The following is a 20,000-nucleotide window of genomic DNA, read 5'->3' as shown; positions in this document are numbered from 1 at the left end:
CTCTCTATGTATATGTATATGTATATGTGTGTGTATGATGTACGTATGTGTATATGTTTCTTTCTTTCTTTCTTTCTTTTTTGAGGAATTTGCATTACCATTTTTGTGTCGCTACTTTATCCGTACTCTACTCTCTCACTTCTTCCCACAATGAGAAAAGAAAAAAAAACGAAAGCGGGAAAATGAGAAAGGTGGAGGGAGTGGGAGGATAAGGGGAGGGGGGAGGAGGTGGAGGGGGAGCAGACAGGTGAGCCACCGCAGGTACTTGACTTAATGACCAACTAATTAATCGCCTGCAAACGGCGCCTACAATAACATTAACATGCGTGAGGGGGTAAAGAGGGGGGGAGGGGAGGGGAAGGGGGTGAGGGGAGGAGGCCAGCGGACGTGGGAAATACCTGACTCCAGAGAAATAGAAAAAAGATAAAGGAAAAAAAACAGGGAAGGACAAAAGAGAGAAAGAGGAAAGACAAATTTTTAATGACAGGGTATTTTATTGGCGGTAATTACTGTTGTTGTTGCTGTTTGGTGATTTGCTCTTTTGTGTGCACTCTCGTCAGCTGTTGTTGTAATTATTGTTATTGTCACCGGGATTATCATTGTTGTTACTATTGTTTTTTTTCTGTTATAATTGGGATTATTATTACCACTACTAGTGGTAGTAGTAGTTATTGTTATTTTCGTTATTTGTTTTATTATTCTCATTGTTATCATTATTAACATTATTGTTATTATCATAATTATTATTATGCTTATTAACATCATTATTATTATTACCATTATTATATTTATCATCATCATTGTTATATTTATTTTTATTTGTTAATGTTGTTGTTTTAGTAGTAGCAGTATTACTTGACCATTATCATATCTTTTTGATATCGTCAGTTCTCCCTCTTCTCTTTACATAAAAATGAGAGGGAGTCAGTCAGTCAGTCAGTCAATTAGTCAGACAGGCAGCAGACAGACAGACAACCTGACAAAAAGACAGACAAATAGAATCAGTCAGGAAAAGAGTCAGAAAGACAGAGGAGGCGAAAGACAGACAAACAAAAAGAGACGAGCAACATCATTCTCTTTCCCACCGCCCCCCCCCACCCCACCCCCACCCCCAATCCCTCTCCTCTCCTCTCGTTCTGTTTTTTCTTTCTTCCTGTTTTTTTATTTGCCAAACTGAACAAACAGCAACAACGAAAGGCAAACGACTCGCCCAAGTTCAAATTACCATACGATCAGCTGTTTGCTTCCGTCTGTTTGTTTTCGCTCCCTTTGGCAACGGCCGATACCAACAAATAAATACCACTTCCACCTAAACCTTTTAGAAAAGAGAGAGGGGGGCGAGGGAGGAAAGAGGAGGGGTTATATGAGGAGAGGTGAGGAGAGGAGGGGAGAGGTGAGGAGAGGAGGGGAGAGGTGAGGAGAGGAGGGGAGAGGAGGGAAGGGAAGGGAAGGGAAGGGAAGGGGAGGGGAGAGGAGGGGAGAAAGGAGGAGAGGAGGAGAGGAGGGAAGGGAAGGGGAGGGGAGAGAAGAGAGATAGAGCGCAAGCGAAAGAGCGAAGTCAAAATCCACGCTAACGACGAGCAGTAAGACCGAAAATCGCTCGCATCGGCCGCCATCAGCAGGAGCAGAGTGTGATCGCAGCGCCGTGTGTCCGAACGATAAGTGGCGAACCCATTTAAATAACTATGGACCCGCGGCGATCATCAAAATTAATTTAACATTTCAGAGGTCGCGGGTCGTTGGTGTAGCTCACGCCTCCTCTCTCCCTCCTCCCTCCTCCCCTTCCCCCTCCCCTCCCTCTCTTCCCTTGACCTCCCCCCTCTGCTAGGTCAACTGAGGTCATTTTGGGTCATAAGATCGTTAGCGTCAAGCGGGGGTTGCCAGTTAGCCGCTAGGGGTGAACAGGGGAGGAAAACGTGCAGCTCCTCCAATTTATTTATTTATTTATTTTCACTTGGTGTTTTTTATTATACTTCTTTTGACTAATGGGCTCATAATTTTGATGTTGGTGCATTCGCCTGGGCGTTGGAGAGTGCTGGAGAGGTCACGAGGGGAGAAATAGAGGGAAATAAATCCAGGGTGGGGATCGTACACCAGTCAAAATAAATGGAAGTAGCTGGCAACTCATGCGGGTGTTAAGGGCGTGTTTCTCATTTGTTAACTATAGATTGTGGTCCATCTTGACTGTGGCTGACTTGGGTGGTCGGTAGAGGAAGGCGTTTTCTTGCCCTCCGTCTGTCTGTCTCTCTTTATCATTGTATCTCTACCTGTCTCTCCTTTTTCTTCTGCTTTTTTCTCGAGTTTTCTTTTCTCTCTTATTGCTTATGTATTTATTTTTATTGATCTCCCTTGTTATTTTCCGTCTGCTTAGTTCTTGACTATTTTTCTCCCTTTCTACCTCCTTTCTTTGCTTATTTTTACCCATCTCATTTTTCCTCGTTATTTTTTCTTCCTCCTTTCTCTTCCCATCTCATTTTCCTTTTCGCCTGTTCTCCTTTCTCTCCACTCCATCTACTCGTTTCTCTTCTGTCCCCCTCTTCCGAATTTCTCTTCACCTAGCTATTTATCCGTCTCCCCCTTCAATTCTCTCTCTCTCTCTCTCTCTCTCTCTCTCTCTCTCTCTCTCTCTCTCTCTCTCTCTCTCTCTCTCTCTCTCTCTCTCTCTCTCTCTCTCTCTCTCTCATTTCATCTTCCATCCTTTTTTCTCTTCTACATCCAGTTCATCTCCTTCTTTATCACTCCTTTCCAATCCCCTCTTTTCATTTAGTCTTCTCTTACTATCTCTTTTTCTCATCTTTTCCTCTCTATCCATCTTCCTCCATTTTTACTTTCTGTTCCTTTAGATATTCCTCTTCCTTCTCTTTCATTTTGTTCTTCTTTCTTTGTACCCTCTCCTCTTGTAATTTACTCTCCATCCACTCTTTTTATTTTTATTTTTATTTCTTTCTGATCCTTCTCCTTCGTTTCTCCTCTTCTCCATCCTTCTCCCTCTCTATCCTTACCTTTCCTCCCGCCATCACATTTTCCTTCTTCCTTCTCCATACCATATCCTTTCTCCTTTTTCTTTCTTCTCCCTTTTCCCTGTTCTCTTCTCCCTCTCCCCCTTCTTCCTACACCTTTCACCCACCCTCCTCCATCTACACTTCCACCCTCCTCCCTCCTCCTCCCTCCTCCACCCTCCTCCCTCCTACCCCTCCCCCTCCCCGTCCCTCCCTTCCTGAGCGTGGGCGGGCTCGCGGGCTGGAGGGAGGTCGGGTCTAGTCCTCACCGCGGGCGCCTAGCATAACGAGCCGTCTAATAGGATTTCACGCCGCGCGCCCACAATTTTAAAGCAGATTAAGAATGCCGGGATACTATCTCCACGATATTCGCATGCGTGACAAACAAGAGATAACCAATAGTCAAGCTTTGAGGATATAAGGGGGAAAAAAATGAAAATGGTGATAATGGAATTGTTGTATTTCGGGTGATTTTTTCTTCTCTTTATCTCTCTTTGTTACTTGTCTCTGGTCGTGTTGTCGTTGGTTTTCGTTGCTACTCTCTTTCTTTCTTTCTCTCTCTCTTTCTCTTTCTCTCTCTCTCTCTTTCTCTCTCTCTCTCTCTCTCTCTCTCTCTCTCTCTCTCTCTCTCTCTCTCTCTCTCTCTCTCTCTCCTCTCTTTCTCCTCTCTCTCTCTCTCTCTCTCTCTCTCTCTCTCTCTCTCTCTCTCTCTCTCTCTCTCTCTCTCTCTCTCTCTCTCTCTCTCTCTCTCTCTCTCTTTCTCCTTCTCTCTCTCTTTCTCTCTCTTTCTCTCTCCCTCCCTCCCTCCCTCTTCCACTCCCTCTCCCACTCTCCCTCCCACTCCTTTTCCCTCTCCCGCTCCCTCTCCCTCTCCCTCCCTCTCCCTCCCTCTCCCTCCCCCTCGACTCTCTCTAAACAGCATCAGCGGGGTGTTAAGGCAGGTCGAGCGGAGATGTTTAAGTCAGTGAGAGGATTTTTGATAATGCGGTTTGGCTGTTAGACGATGAGACGCTTGTTGTAACCGAGTCGCTGGCGTGACCGCAAATCCGCCATGTTTCTTTTGAAAGCCCGGGCGATCATCCTCCAAACGTTATCTTTCCGGCAGCTTTAGAGAATAAACATATGCACACCCACACTCACACACGCACGCTCGCTTAAAAGATTGCAGCTTCATAAAGATATTTTGCAAGGCCGAAGAAATGAGAATGCGTTTAAGGTATTGGCAGGAGGAGAAGAGGAACAGAAAAAAATGGAAGGTGTTATCGTAGCTCAGGCAGCCTGCATGTTAACGCTGGAAACAGCCCATCATTTAAATCAATTTTAAGACTGACAGACAAACACCATCCCTTAGGGAGTGTGGCGAAGGGTAGGGAAGGGAGGGGGAGGGGGAGGGAGCGGAAAGGGACCCAAGGGAAGGGCAAGGGTGGGGGGAAGAAGGTAGAGCTGGTGGGTGTCGGCAGCTAATAATTATAATTTTCTGCCATATTCGTCTGTTCTTTTTGATGCCGCCCGAGTAATTTCGTTATTCCTTTTTTCTCCTTTTATTTCATTTCTTTTTTTTTTTTTTTTGAAGAGACAGACTTCTTTTTTTGATGTACCTCGAATAGCCTCAAGGAGTTTTTCATCGCGGCTGGACTGATAGAAGGAGAGATTACGCCGCGCACCTCACGCATTGCGAACGTGAGATGTGCGCGTTTCCGATCCCGAGCGCGGAGGAATTCGCGAACGGAATACTTGGACGATAAGCAAAAGCGCGCTGTCGTATCGCCCGTGTAATAAAAGGGACCATAAAGATAAACAAAGCATATGGATAGACTCGTCGCCTTTCAGAATAAATCATGGATCTCGCTTTGTTTCGGGCACCGACGCCTAGAGTGTGAGCTTATTAGCATAAAAGTTTCACCTGCCAAAACGGAAGAATAAACATCAAAAAGTAATTACCGTTTCTTTTTTCTCTTTCTTTTTTGAGAGGGGGGTAGGTTAAGAGTGAAATTTATTGTCAATGGAAAATACAAAGCCAAGGACAAAATTACTAGTATTATGTTAACATTATCCAGTTACTGTTTATTGAAAGAAAAATCATTGTGCAGTGTTAGCTTATCTTTATACAAATGATCCTTCGACTTTGGAGTATGGACACGGTCTGCCATAATGGAGTCGACGTGTTATTGGCATATAAAATGTTTGCTTATACTGCAGTGCGAGCTTGCCTCTATATGGGGTGGTAGGAAGTGTTAATTTAGTATGGAATTGTTTCTTTTCTCGCATAAGGAAGGGATGCAGCCACACCTATGCTTTTTACGTGTTTTCTCCGAGGGCTTGCTTTGTCTCTCTCTCTCTCTCTCTCTCTCTCTCTCTCTCTCTCTCTCTCTCTCTCTCTCTCTCTCTCTCTCTCTCTCTCTCTCTCTCTCTCTCTCTCTCTCTCTCTCTCTCCTCTCTCTCTCTCTCTCTCTCTCTCTCTCTCTCTCTCTCTCTCTCTCTCTCTCTCTCTCTCTCTCTCTCTCTCTCTCTCTCTCTCTCTCTCTCTCTCTCTCTCACACTCTCTCTCGCTTCTTTCTCTTCCACGTTTCTTTTTCGTGTCCTCTCTCGTTTCTCCCTGATTTTTGTTTATTTTTCAGTTAGCTATTTCTCTTCACTATCTTTTTTCTTCATCTCGGTTGTTACCTATTACATCTCCTATTACCTTGCTTCTTCTCTCCCTCCCTCTTTATCCTCCCTTCCGCCTTCATCAATAATCCCCCGTTTCTCTGACACCCTCGCGAACACCCTGTCGGCAAGACCACCCACCCTTCCTCTTCCCTTCTCCTCCTCCTCCTCCTCCTCCGGCTCCCTCAGCACACGCGCCTATACGCCGCTAACAAAGCGAAAAATAAATACAAAAACAAGAGGCCCGTCTTTTGATCCCTGTGGTGGCGGAACGACAAAGCTCGCGCGCGCGGCAGCTGCGGCCGCGGGGTCAAAATATTTACCACCGAGTGTCGTGTTGTCCTCTCTCCCTCTCTCTCTTTCTCTCTCTCTCTCTCTCTCTCTCTCTCTCTCTCTCTCTCTCTCTCTCTCTCTCTCTCTCTCTCTCTCTCTCTCTCTCTCTCTCCTCTCTCTCTCTCTCCTCTCTCTCCTCTCTCTCTCTCCTCTCTCTCTCTCTCTCTCTCCTCTCTCTTTCTCTCTCTCCTCCCTCCCTCTTCCCTTCTCTCTCTCTCTTTCTCTCTCTCCCCCCCTCTCTCTCTCTCTCTCTCTTTCTCCTCTCTCTTCTCTCTCTCTCTCTCTCTCAGTCTCTCTCCTCTCTCTCGTCTCTCTCTTCTCTCTCTCCTCTCTCTCTCTCTCCCCTCCCTCCTCTCTCTCTCTCCCCCTCTCTCCCCCTCTTCCTCTCTCTCTCTCCCTCTCTTCCTCTCTCTCTCCCTCTTCTCTCTCTCTCTCTCTCTCTCTCTCTCTCTCTCTCTCTCTCTCCTCCTCTCTCTCTCCTCCTCTCTCTCCCCTCTCCTCTCTCTCTCTCTCCCCTCTCTCTCTCTCTCTCTCTCTCTCTCTCTCTCTCTCTCTCTCTCTCTCTCTCTCTCTCTCTCTCTCTCTCTCTCTCTCTCTCTCTCTCTCTCTCTCTCTCTTCCCTCCCTTCACACACACGAACGCACGCACATATTTATTCATGTGTATTCATGTATTATATATATATATATATATATATATATATATATATATATATATATATATATATATATATATAAGCAAAAATGTATTGCTTCAATACAAAAGCATTTCCTTGATCCGTATCTCATAGACATAGGTCCCCCCGCCCCCAGCTCCCCCTCCCCCTATGAACCTCCCCCTCTCCCCTTTTAAGTGTTATTACCATTGTTTACATGGACCGCACGCGCGCCCGCACGTCAGATGGGGTCCACGTGCTTACCAGGTCAACTCAGGTCTTATGCTGTCCGAAAGCCCCCTCTTCGCCTTCACTGTTATTGACTATATGATTTAATTAATTTTAAATTTGATTTTATTATCAGATTGATAATAAATGTATTTGCAGTTATTCGGTAAGGAATTTGCATTAGCAGGAAATACGTGCAGAAGTTTAAAAAAGGAAAAATAAGCAGAAGTCGGCAGTCAGGCATGGATCCGAACGCGCGCGGCGGTCCCTATCACAGTCCATCATGTCGCCAGTGTATCCAACGGGGGTGAAATCTAACTCCACTTTAACCGTCTATTGCCCTTTTCTTGCCTCCCGCGACCCTCCTTCCTCCCTCTCCATCCCGGCCCACATCCCCCTCCTCCTTCCCTCCCTCTTTTCTCCCTCTCCTTTCCTTCTTTTGCCCCTGCCTCCCTCCCTCCTCCCTCCTTCCCGTTCTCTTCCTCTCCCTCTTCCTCTCACTCTTGCTCTCCCTCTTTCTTCGTCTCTCATCCTCTCCCTTTCCATCCCCCTCCTCCTCCTCTCCTTCGTGCCCTCCTAATCCTTCTCCCTCCCTATTTCCACACAGCCTCTGTAGGTCGGTAGGCCTAGCCGGAAGTGTGTGATTTGCTCCGCCACAAGAAGGGGGTCTTAAGATCGAGTCATTGTCTTGGGGTTGGAGGGGGGATGGGGGGGGTGAGGGGCGAGGGCTTGATATCAAATCACGGACGTGGCTGCGGAAAGCAGGGGGAGGAGGGAGAGGGAAGGAGGAGGCTGGAAGAAAGAGAAAGAGAAGGAAGAAGGATGATAGATGGAAGAGGAAAAGATTTTCGAATTAGAATAGGGTGTATATCTCCCTATTTCTATCGCTCTCTAATTCTCTGTCTCTCTTCCTTTCTCTTTCTTTATCTGCTGTATTTTCTTTTCATTTAGTTTTATTAATTGATATATAAGTTGTTATTACTTTGGTATAAAATTTTATTGTTACAGAAAATTATAAATTTATGATTTTGGTGTATGTGTGCCGTTAAACACACACACACACACACACACACACACACACACACACACACACACACACACACACACACACACACACACACACACACACACACACACACACACACACACACACACACATATCCACGCACATTATTGCACAACCTAACACACCACACAACCAAAGCCTTCTCCTCCCCCATCTTTCCCCTTCCCCTTTTTCCCCTTCCCCCATTTTTCCCCTTCCCCCATTTCCCCCTTTTAAGCCTCGAACCCAAACTCAATGCCCAACACCTCTTACCCAAACTCAAATACGTTTTAACTAAACATGACCCATCTTTTAATAATATTATCCTTATTCCCCAACAGAGATGCAAGGAGAAACTCAACACGTTAGCTATTAGTGTGATGAACCAGTGGCCGGGAGTCAAAGTGAGGGTGACCGAAGGATGGGACGAACAAGGTCACCACGCCCCTCACAGCCTCCATTACGAAGGTCGCGCCCTCGACATCACCACGTCGGATAAGGTCAGGATTGGAGACTGCTGTGTTTTCTGGGTTGAGGGATTGGTGGGAGGGAAGTGCGGAGGTTAGGGGAGTTGTGTGTGTGTGTTTGTGTGTGTGTTTGTGTGTGTGTGTGTGTGAGAGTGCGTGAGTGTGTGTGTGTGTGTGTGTGTGTGTGTGTGTGTGTGTGTGTGTGTGTGTGTGTGTGTGTGTGTGTGTGTGTGTGTGTGTGTGTGTGTGTGTGTGTGTGTGTGTGTGTGTGTGTGTGTGTGTGTGTGTGTGTGTGTGTGAAAGAACAATCTGATTTCATAGTTCCAATTGTTAAACATCTATTTAGGTCAGATTTTTCTGTGAAATATTTTTATTCAAGGTCGTCCCAGTTTTTGAGTTGAATTAAAAAAGTTATTCTTAAAGGGTAAGTTTTTGCACGCCAGTTATGCGTCTGGTAGTTTCCACACGCTTCTAAAAGGTATGCTAGACAGTATTTAGCAAGGTATGTGTAATACATATGGAATATTCAGCTGTGGCATTAGACCTCTTTTCTCTCTCTTTCTTTCTCTGTTCTCTCTCCTCTTTCGCTCCTCTTTCTCTTCTCTCTCTCCCCTCTCTCTCTCCTCTTTTTTTTCTCTCTCTCTTCACCCTCCCCCTATCTCTCTCTCTCTCTCTCTCTCTCTCTCTCTCTCTCTCTCTCCCTCCCTCTCTCTCTCTCTCTCTCTCTCTCTCTCTCTCTCTCTCTCTCTCTCTCTCTCTCTCTCTCTCTCTCTCTCTCTCTCTCTCTCTCTCTCTCTCTGGTGAGTCTCTACAGGAGTCCTTCTCCCTCCTTCAGACTACCCTCTTCATCTCTTCGCCTCCTCCTCCTCCTCCTCCTCCTCCTCCTCATCCAGTCCCCACATTTTTCTCCCTCCATTTCTCAAATTCCCTCACTCCTTGACCTCCCATCCCCAACGTGACATCACACGAGTCGTGTCTGACGTCACAGCTGTCAAAACACCATCGCCATAAATAAAATTCCAATGATAAACGAAAGACGCCACAGAAGAAACGTTTAAGTGGACGAGTGTCTTTATGGTCCCCCCTCGGGCACAATCTACGTATGATGACCTGCGTTAATTGGCAGATGATTGGATGACAGAGAGAGATAAAGAAAGATAATTAGGCAAGATGATTAGACGAAAATACTGAGGTCGAGAGACATGCCCGGTATAGTCGCTGTCGCTTTTTTGTTCCTTTGTGTCGTTAAGATTTTTTTCTCTCTCTCTTTCTTTTCTCTCTCTTTCGCCTTTTATTCTCTGTTGTATGAGATTTAGGTTGCATTAATTTGTGTATTGTTTTGTGGTAATTTGGAATCTGATCAGCGTTTGAGATCTTTTGTGAGGCGTGGGTAAGCTTTCTTGGAAATGTGTTGGGGGTTGATAGTGTTTTCTCTTGCTTTGGTGATTAGGACCATTGTGGTATAAGGATAACTTTGGTGTTTATTGAGATGCAGTACATTTTTTTTCTTGTATTTTTTTCGAGTTACTAGATATGTTTGAATTATAAACTATCCCGGACGTGGCGAGCACAATATTGTTCTCAGAGCCAGAAACATCCCACTGTTGCCACCAGTGTCCAACCCCAAATTCTCTTCCCTTCCAGGATCGATCAAAATACGGAATGCTGGCCAGGCTGGCAGTGGAGGCTGGATTCGACTGGGTGTATTACGAGTCTAGATCTCACATCCACTGCTCTGTCAAGTCAGGTGAGTTGAAGTGTTCCAATCATGTCTTGTCAGATAAGTTAGTTTTATACGGTGTTATCCCTTGTTTCCTTGGGTAATCATCAGTTAATGCACTAGTTTATAGTTCATGTGGTCAGCTGCTCACTCATTCAGTTTGTCATGCACATATTTTTTTGTTTATCATTTATCATCAGATGTCCTTCTCATTTTCTCATCTCCAAGCATTTTCTCCACCGATGCATTAGCTAAATAGACGAAGCATGACAAAATACATCTGTACTCTCACGCCATGTGTCTCCCAACGCCAGGCCAAACACCTTGACGACGTCAGTTGCTTTTCCCTTCCAAGAAAAGATGGGAGAAAACGTTGCAATTGATCGTCTATTTTCTTTTGTCGTTTTCCAGAGCGGCTGGACAGTCAGTAGGCCTAAAAGGTGGGCGTAATGTGGGTGTGTGGGCGTGAGCATGAGACTCCCTCCTCCTCATCATCATCCCCCCTCCATTCCTTGTAGTGTAAGGAAGAGTGGGCGTGTGTGTATGGGTCGAGCCACAGAAGTGGGCGTGTCCTTTGTTGGAGGAGCGGCAGAGTGGTGGGTGTGTTTGATCCCGTATGCCTGTCTGCCTTCGTGCTTATGCCTGTGTGCTTCTGGGCTTCATCTGCGTATGCCTGTGTTTCTCCGGCGGCTTTCATTAGTATTAGTGGTGTGACTGTTTGCCACATGCATGAGTGTCTGAGTGCTTGGAATGCTTTACATCTGCATAAACATGCAAAGAAACATGTATACTGACCCATAGGTTTGTAAGCCTACAATGATAAGTACAACATCATATTCTCACATACTGAATTGTGTACAAAGCACATACACTTAACTGTGTATCCTCATTTGAGTATACATACATAGACATATTTTCACTATACTTAACGACATAATAGTATGCATATAAAACTAGAATAATTACAAAATTCAGCGAAACAAGAAGATATGCAAGTACAAATAAATGCATATTGATATGTAGGTGTGCATAAATATACACACCAACACAGTTACAGATGGATGAATATATCGAAGCACATGTGTACACCAGTGTACACAGGTACTCACAAATGCACTAGTACACACGGATATACATTAATATAAAGATGCCGAATAATGTACAGATGAAGACATACCTAATCATTCATAAATATGTATGAGTATAATTAAACAAGTTCACACAGGAAGGCAGATACACTAAGCTACACTGTAATACACCCGAGCTCAAAAATATACAGGTACACATGAAAATAACAGTTGATGCAGGTACACATAAATACATACAGTAGGTACACACGAACAGTTCGCACAGGTTTCCACGAATTTTTTTAAAGGGGACACAGGCAAACAATGGACCCACCGGTTGGTGATGGTGATGGATTTTACGGGAAGGGGGTGTACCCGTTGCGGGGTGGGTCAGTGGCCCTGCGGGCGGTGGGGAAGTGCCCCCCGCCCGGTACATGGAGGCTACCGTGCAGGTGACCCGACCGCGGCCGTTCCGGCCCGGGCGTGGCCCTTGGCTGGGGTGGGGTCGACGCCGGATGCACTCGCAGTCGCACAAATGGGGTAATCGGCGGGACGCGGCGGGGCGGAGTGGGGCGGTCGGTTCGGGGGGGAGCCCCGTTTTGTGGGGCCGGTCGGGAGGAACCGGGATGCCGGGGTGACCGCGTGGGGGGGGGAGGCGGGGCGTGGCGTGTGGGGGGGGGGGCCTGGGGGTTTATGTGGTGGCTGGGGCCGGGGGGTGCGGGCGTAGTGGTGGGGTGCCCAGAGAGGGGGGGTTGGGGGGTACGGAGGGTCGGGGGCCGTGCGGCCCGAGTCGGCCGGTTGGGGCGGGCGGGGGGTGAGCGGGCTGGGGAGGTGGAGGGCGGAGGTTTTTTCGCTCATCTAATTAGTTTTTTTGGTTATTTTCTTTTCTGCGGAGGAGCTGCGAGGTGGGGGGGGGAGGGAAGAGGGAGGGGGGGGGGCGGAGGGTGGAGGGGTCCAGGGGTGGGTGCGGAGCGGGGAGGGGGGGCAGGCGAGGCGGGCGACAACGGCAGAAATGAGGCCACAAACGGAGGGGGGGGGGAGGGGCCGGGGGGGGGGGGGGGGGGGAGGGGGGGGGGGGCGCGGGGGGGGGGGGGAGGGTGGGGGCGGCTCGATCGGGGGGCGCGCTGGGCAGGGGGGGCCGACACAGGGCGGGGCGAGACGCCGGGGGGGAGGGCTGGCAGCTCTTGTCAAATGGGAGGGCGGGGAGCGTGGGCGGGGCGGGGCCCGCAGGGGGGGACGCGGAGCCGGGGGGAGGGGCGGGGGGCGAGCGCCGGGGCCGGCGGGGGGGGAGCGCGAGGGGGGGGGGAGGGGACGGGGGGGCGGGGAGGGAAGGTCGCGGACAGATGGGGAGGGGGGGGGGACCGAGAGAGCAAGCCCTGCGTACGCCATCGTCAAGGCCACACTGTCATGTGCCACGGAACAGGAGAGGGAGGTGTGAGGATAGGAACCAACCACCAACCCGCCTCGGTAGTTGGGTTCAAAACTTTGATGTGTGAATAATTCAACCGTTGGAGTAATTGTGTCACAGTTTTATCACCACCAAATCGTAAAATGCGCCGCGAGCCTGAGCAGATAGCTGACGATACTCGCTCTCTCTCTCTCTCTCTCTCTCTCTCTCTCTCTCTCTCTCTCTCTCTCTCTCTCTCTCTCTCTCTCCATCCCTCCATGACCTTTTCATACCCCCTTATCTTTTCCCTCCGTCCTTCTTTCATCATTCTTCACCTTTAACCTTAACCCTCTTTCGCTCGTTCATTCTACTCTCTTCACCAATCATTACCTTTTTTCTCTCTTTCCTTTCGCTTTTTCTAATTCTTTATACTATTTTCACCCCCTTCTCTCTCTTTCCCAACTCTCTCTTCTCACTCTCTCTTCTCTCTCTCTTCACTCATCTCTCTCTCTCTCCTCTCTCGCTCTTTCTCTCTCTCTCTCTCTCTCTCTCTTTCTTTTCTCTTTTCTCTTTCATTCTTCACTCATTTCTCTCTTTCTCCTTTCGTTTTTTCATTCTTTCATACCCTTTTTTCCTGGCTCTCTCTCTCTCTCCTCTCTCTCTCTTTCAACTCTCCTCTCTCTCTCTCTCTCCTCTCTCTCCTCTTCTCTCTCTCTCTCTCTCTCTCTCTTTCTCATCTCCTCTCTCTCTCTTACACTCTTCGCTATCTCTGCTTTCTTATTATTATTATTTCTCTCCTCTCCCATTCATTTATTCTTTGGTGCTCCTTTTTGTTTTTCTTTTCTCTCTCCCTTATCCCAGATCGTTTTATCTGTTTTGTGACGGAAGGCGGAAGGAGAAACAAAGGGTGGAGAGATGGAGATTATAAATGGAGAGAAAGTGAGGGAGAGAGATAGAAAAGAGAGTGAAGGAGAAAGCAGAAATGAGAGAGAGGGAGAGGGAGAGGTGTGTGTGCATGTGTGTGTGTGAGAGAGAGAGAGAGAGAGAGAGAGAGAGAGAGAGAGAGAGAGAGAGAGAGAGAGAGAGAGAGAGAGAGAGAGAGAGAGAGAGAGAGAGAGAAAGAGAGAGAGAGAGACAGACAGACAGAGACAGAGATAAATAGAGAGAGAGAGAGAGAGAGATACAGACAGACAGACAGACAGAGAGAAAGAGAGAGAGAGAGAGAGAGAGAGAGAGAGAATGAGAGAGAATGAGAGAGAGAGAGATACAGACAGACAGACAGAGAGGAAGAGAGCGAGAGAGAGAGAATGAGAGAGAGAGAGAGAGAGAGAGAGAGAGAGAGAGAGAGAGAGAGAGAGAGAGAGAGAGTTCAGTTCAGCATGACCAACCGACACAGAAGTAATACCAAACCAAAACAAAATCCTCCCCTCCCTCCCTCCCTCCCTCCTTCCCTCCTTCCCTCCCTCCCTCCCTCCCTCCCTCCCTCTTTCTCTCCCCTACATTTCCCCTTCCCCCTTCCCCACCCCCACCCCCTCTTCCCCTCTCGTCCTCCCCCCCCCCCCCCAGCCTCTCACCCTCCTATCCTCACCCATCCCCTTTCACGCCCCTACTCTTCCCCTCCCACCCTCTCCCCTTCCACCTCTCATCCCCCTCATCCCTCCTCCTCTTATCCCCTCCACCCATCCCACCCTCTCTCCTCCCACCTCTCATGCCCTTCCATCCTATCCCACCAGTCGCCTCCCCCCCTCCTCCTCCTCTCACGAGCGGCGACGAAAACTTCCCGGACGCGAGCGAAGTCCAGCGAGAGCGGCGCGAACTCGCCATCCTCTCATTTTATTCTATCATCTAGCGAGGATTACAAGGTTCCCGCCACACCATTATTTGCTCCTTTGTTAACAAGCCCCGTTACCCAGCCGCGCCGTGTGAGGGCGGAGGAGGCGGCGCTGGGGGAGAAGGAGGAGAGGGAGGCGGCGCTGGGGGAGAAGGGGGAGAGGGAGGCGGCGCTGGGGGAGAAGGGGGAGAGGGAGGCGGCGCTGGGGGAGAAGGGGGAGAGGGAGGCGGCGCTGGGGGAGAAGGGGGAGAGGGAGGCGGCGGTGCGCGAGGGGGGGGAGGGGGCGGCGTGGCGTCGGGAGACATATGGGGGGAAGGGGGAAGGCGCGTGGGGAGAAGGGCGATGGGAGAAGCGGCGCTGGGGTGGGGGAGGAGAGGGAGGCGGCGCTGGGGGAGAAGGGGGAGAGGGAGGCGGCGCTGGTGGAGGAGGAGGAGAGGGAGGAGAGGGAGGAGGAGAGAAGGCCTGAGGCGAGCGCTGGGGAGAGAGGAGGCGGCGCTGGGGGAGAGGGAGAGGGAGGCGGCGCTGGGGGAGGGAGAGGGAGGCGGCGCTGGGGGAGAAGGGGGAGAGGGAGGCGGCGCTGGGGGAGAAGGGGGAGAGTAGGCGCGCCCTGGAGGGGGAGAGGAGAGGGCGGCGCTGGGGGAGAAGGGGGAGAAGGGAGAGGCGCGCGAGGGGGAGAGGGAGGCGCGCTGGGAGAAGGGGGAGAGGGAAGGCGGCGGGAGGCGGCGCTGGAGGAGAAGGGGGAGAGGGAGGCGGCGCTGGGGGGGGAGAAGGAGAAGGGGGAGAGGGAGGCGGCGCTGGGGGAGAAGGAGGAGAGGGAGGCGGCGCTGGGGGAGAAGGGGGAGAGGGAAAAAAAACAGGCGCGCCAGCTGGGGGGGAGAAGGACATCGGATTGGGACTTGAATTGATCGTGGAGAGGGAGGCGGCGCTTCGGGAGAAAAGGGGGGAGAGGAAAGAGGGCAGCGGCGAGGGGGCGCTGTGGGAGACGGGGGGAGAGGGAGGCCGGCTGCTGGGCGATGAGAAGGGAGGGAGAAGTGAGCCGGCGTGGGGCGAGAACGGGGGAGAGGGAGGCGGCGCTGGAGGAGAAGGGGGAGAGGGAGGCGGCGCTGGGGGAGAAGGGGGAGAGGGAGGCGGCGCTGAGGGAACTGTGGGGGAGAAAGGCGGAAGGGCGTGGGTGAGAAGGGGGAGAGGGAGGCGGCGCTGGGTAGGAGTGGAAGGGGCGGAGAGGCGAGCTCTAGCGGCCGTGAGAAGGTGGATAGGGAGGCGGGGAGGCGGCGCTGGGGAGAAGGGGTGAAGGGGAGGCGTCGCAAGGGGAGCGAAGATAGGAGGTGGAGGGAGGGCTGGCGCTTGGGGAGGCGGCGCTGGGGAGGAGGAGAGGGAGGTGCTGGGTGGAGTGAGAAGGGGGAGAGGGAGGCGGCGCTGGAGGAGGAGGAGGAGAGGGAGGCGGCGCTGGGGGAGAAGGGGGAGAGGGAGGCGGCGCGGGGGGAGAAGGGGGAGAGGGAGGCGGCGCTGGAGGAGGAGGAGGAGGGAGGCGGCGGCGCTGGGGGAGCAGAGGGAGAAGGGGAGGCGGCGGCTGGTGGCGGAGGAGGGGGAGGGAGGCGGGATCGCTGAGGTGAGAAGGCGTCGAGGCGCTGAGGGATGAAGGGGGAAGAGGGAGGGCGCGCGGGAGAGAAGGCGGCGTGGGGGAGGAGGAGAGAGTGAGGCTTGGGCGCAGGGGAATATTTAGGCGGCGAGAGAGGGGGAGAGGGAGGCGGGCTGAAGGGGGAAGGGGGAGAGGCGCAGGTGTAAGGAGCTGGAGGGGGAGAAGGGGCTCCAGGGGTAGGTAGGAGAGGGAGCGGCGCTGGGTGAGAAGAGAGAGGGAGGCGGCGCCGCTGAGTGGAGGGGAGAAGAGAGGGAGAGGGAGGCGGCGCTGGGGGAGAAGGGGGAGAGGGAGGCGGCGCTGGGGGAGGAGGAGGAGAGGGAGGCGGCGCTGGGCCCCCCCCTGGGACGAAAGGGGGGAGAGGGAGCGGCGCTGGGGGAAGGAGGAGAGGGAGGGCCGGGGGGAGAGGAGGCTGGGCGGCGGTGAGAGCGAGAAGGGGGAGAGGGGGCGGCGTGGGGGAGAAGGGGGAGAGGGAGAGCGGCGATGCGGCGGGAGACGAGAAGGGGGAGAGGCGGCGCTGCGCTGGGGAGAAGGGGGGAGGAGAAGGGGAGCGCGCGCTGGTGGAGGAGGAGGAGAGGGAGGCGGCGCTGGTGGAGGAGGAGGAGGAGAGGGAGGCGGCGCTGGGGGAGAAGGGGAGAGGGGGAGGGGAGAGTGCGGCGGCGCGGTGAGCTGGGGGAGAAGGAGCGGCCTGAGAGGGAGGGGAAGGCGGCGTGGATGGGGAAAGGAGGAGGAGAGGGAGGCGGCGCTGGGGGAGAAGGGGGAGAGGGAGGCGGCGCTGGAGGAGGAGGAGGAGAGGGAGGCGGCGCTGGAGGGGCAGGGGGAGAGCGAGGCGGCGCTGGGGGGAGAGGAGGGCGGCGCTGGGAAAGGGTGAGGCTGAGCGGTCGCTGGGGGAGAAGGAGGAGAGGGAGGCGGGCTGGAGGATGAGAGAGGAGAGCGCTGGGGGAGGGGCGAAGAGAGGCGGAGAGCTGTGGGAGAAGGGGGAGAGGGAGGCGGCGCTGGGGGAGAAGGGGGAGAGGGAGGCGGCGCTGGGGGAGAAGGGGGAGAGGGAGGCGGCGCTGGGGGAGAAGGGGGAGAGGGAGGCGGCGCTGGGGGAGAAGGGGGAGAGGGAGGCGGCGCTGGGGGAGAAGGGGGAGAGGGAGGCGGCGCGCTGAGGGAGAAGGGGGAGAGGGAGGCGGCGCTGGGTGAGAGGGGGGAGAGGGAGGCGGCGCTGGGGGAGAAGGGGGAGAGGGAGGCGGCGCTGAGGGAGAATTGGGTAGAGGAGGCGGCGATGGGGGAAAAAGGAGGGGAGAGGGAGGCGTGCGCTGGTGCTGGAGTGAGAAAGGGGGAGAGGGAGGGCGCGCTTGGGGGTGAGAAGGGGGAGAGGGAGGCGGCGCTGGGGGAGACGGGGGAGAGGGAAAAAAGGACGGGCGCTGGGGGAGGAAGGAGGAGAGTGGGAGCGGGCGTGGGGATGAGAAGGGGGGAGAGGGGGAGGCGGCGCATGGTGGAGAAGGAGAAGGAGCGCGCTGGGTTGAAAGGGGAGAGGAGGCGGCGCTGGGGGAGGAGGAGGAGAGGGAGGCGGCGCCTGCGGGGGGAAGGGGTGTAGAGGGGAGGCGGCAGCTGGGAGGGGAGAAGGGGAGAGAGGGAGGCGGCGCTGAGGGAGAAGGGGTGCGAGAGGAGGCGGCGGGGGGAGAAGGAGGGCGAAAGGGGACGGCGGCGCGCTGTGGGCGAAGAGAAGGGCCTGGGAGAAGGGAGGCGGCGATGGGGTGGCGAAGGGGGAAGGGAGAGGGAGCGGCGCTGAGGGACAGGGGAGGCGGCGCTGGGTGAGAAGGGGGAGAGGGAGGCGGCGCTGTGAAAGGGAGAAGGGCCCTGGTGAAAGGAGATACATATGAAGGAGGCGCGCTGGGGGAGAAGGGGGGAGGTTCAGGCGGCGCTGGAAAGGGGGAGACGCGCTGGGGAAAGGAGAAGGGAGATGGGAGAGGAAGAAATGGAGGGGGAGGAAACGATGGGAGGCGGGGTGAATGGGAGGGAAATGGAGGAGACGAAGGTGGTGTTGGCGAAGTAGGGAAAGAAGTGGCGAAGGAGGTGGGAGAGAAGTGGAGGAAGGTGGAGAGGATAATTGTAGTGTTAGAAACGGAGATAGAGAAGAAGGAGTAGATGGAGGAGAGGGAGATGGAGAAGGTGGAGTTGGAGGGGGTGTTGGAGAAGGCTGTAGAGGTGTAGAGGAAGAAGAGGTGGAGAAAAAGGGAAGGTGGTGGAGGAATAGGTGGTGAGGGCGGGAGGGGAGCGGTGTGAGGTGTGAGGGAGTTCGGAGTGTGGAGGGTGAAGAGGGTGAAGTGTGAGGGAATGTAGTATGTTTTTTTGGTTCTCATTTTTTGTGTCCCTGTTTATTTTTTGTTTATTCAACAAGTGTTCTCGTAAGTACCTAGGAGTAGGCGTATGTGTATAGAGCATAATGTAACTCTTTGCAGAAAATGAGATATACCAATGAGGGCCCTTGGGTCTGATTTTAGGGTGAAACGCTAGAGTGAGAGGGGAAGAAGCCCAATTTGCAGTTGTTAAGGGAGGTGTAAGGGTATTTTTAGGGTGTCTGCGAGGATGAGGAAGTGTGTTTAGTGTCGGAAAGGGTGACAGGTGCGTAAGGGAAGCTTTATTGATGCGTTCGAAGAGTAAAACGAGAGAGAAGTTTGAGAATGGAAATGCCCATTTGTTTATCGGGTTGCCTTTTTAATATTAAGATTCAATATTTCAGTTTTGATCACGTTATAGTATTTTCATAGAAGGAGTTGATAATAGGGTGAAAGAGGTTCCTTTTTTATTCGTTATTTTACGAAAAGAAAGGAAAAGGAGCGATTTTATCCACCTGGAAATGGAAACCTATTCAGAAAACGGTTATACTTCAAGGAAAATGGACAAACTTCAAAAGAAAACGCACACATTTCAAATAAATGGATACCTTGAAGAAAACTCATAAACTCCCAAGAATACAGACACACGTCAAAGAAAACAGACACGCGAACATACTTCAAAGTAAAAAAACACCTATACTTTGGAGAAAACGCTCCTCGCAAAAAGCAAAGCACATCCACCAACCCGAAACCTCACTTCACGTTGTCGAATAATCAAGATTACTGAACCGTAAACTACTGCATTAGCCCCGCATATGTAATCATGAATAAATCAATAGTCACTCCTTGGGAGATGTGCGGTTTTGAGAAGAAATATTAACCGCCGAGAGAGAGAGAGAGAGAGAGAGAGAGAGAGAGAGAGAGAGAGAGAGAGAGAGAGAGAGAGAGAGAGAGAGAGAGAGAGAGAGAGAGAGAGGGAGGGAGGGAGGGAGACAGCGACAGAGAGAGAGAGAGAGATAGAGAGAGAGAGGGAGAGAGAGAGGGAGGGAGGGAGATAGCGACAGAGAGAGAGAGAGAGGGGGGGGGGGGCAGGAGGGAGACTTGTCTCGTATTACTGTTGTAAATACAATTAGCTCTGTATCTCCTCGCGTGACCGAATCGCTATGTCAGGGTAGCGTAGCGGAGATGCAAAACAAGAAGAGTTCCAAACTATATTTCTGGGGCAGCATCGCAAGGCGCTCCTCACCACCCGCAAATAAACCATTTAGTTGAACGAGCATCGTGTTTAGCAAGTTAGAGAGGCGGAACGAAAGACTCCGATCAGATAAGTGATATTCGGAAAATCGAGAACGCGATACGGAGGTAGGGAAAAAAAGCGCGCCACCTGTTCCTGGATGGACGATTCAGTTGCACCGGTGTTTTACATATGTAATTGCAACCCTTAAAGAATTTACGATGAACTTGGAGAGAGAGAGACGGCCATGATGAAGGGAAAAAACTTAAAGCGAGGCAAAAAAAAAAAACCTGGTTCGTTGAGGTATACAAGTCGAGACAGAAATACATAGAAGTGTTACACAGTGAAAGAAGACGGGGAAAAAAGAATGAAACAAAAAAATATTGGAATGAGAAATAATCCCAAATTCCCTCTCTTTATCTCATATC

General features: G+C 51.9%; 1 protein-coding gene across 1 annotated transcript in view; it reads left to right on the top strand.

The window, feature by feature from the left end:
* The window catches only part of LOC122263142 (sonic hedgehog protein), a 108,396-nt gene that overhangs the window by 78,869 nt on the left and 9,527 nt on the right, over window positions 1–20,000 (top strand). The window contains exons 2-3 of the mRNA XM_043031479.2: window positions 8,248–8,406; window positions 10,018–10,120. Coding sequence (XP_042887413.2) covers window positions 8,248–8,406; window positions 10,018–10,120 — 262 coding nt within the window. The remainder of the gene's footprint in view (window positions 1–8,247; window positions 8,407–10,017; window positions 10,121–20,000) is intronic.

Source organism: Penaeus japonicus, unplaced genomic scaffold (assembly GCF_977035675.1).
Source record: "Penaeus japonicus unplaced genomic scaffold, GWHDUDI00000001_assembly GWHDUDI00000036, whole genome shotgun sequence".
Classification (NCBI taxonomy): domain Eukaryota; kingdom Metazoa; phylum Arthropoda; class Malacostraca; order Decapoda; family Penaeidae; genus Penaeus; species Penaeus japonicus.
This window is presented reverse-complemented; position numbering and strand designations above follow the sequence as displayed.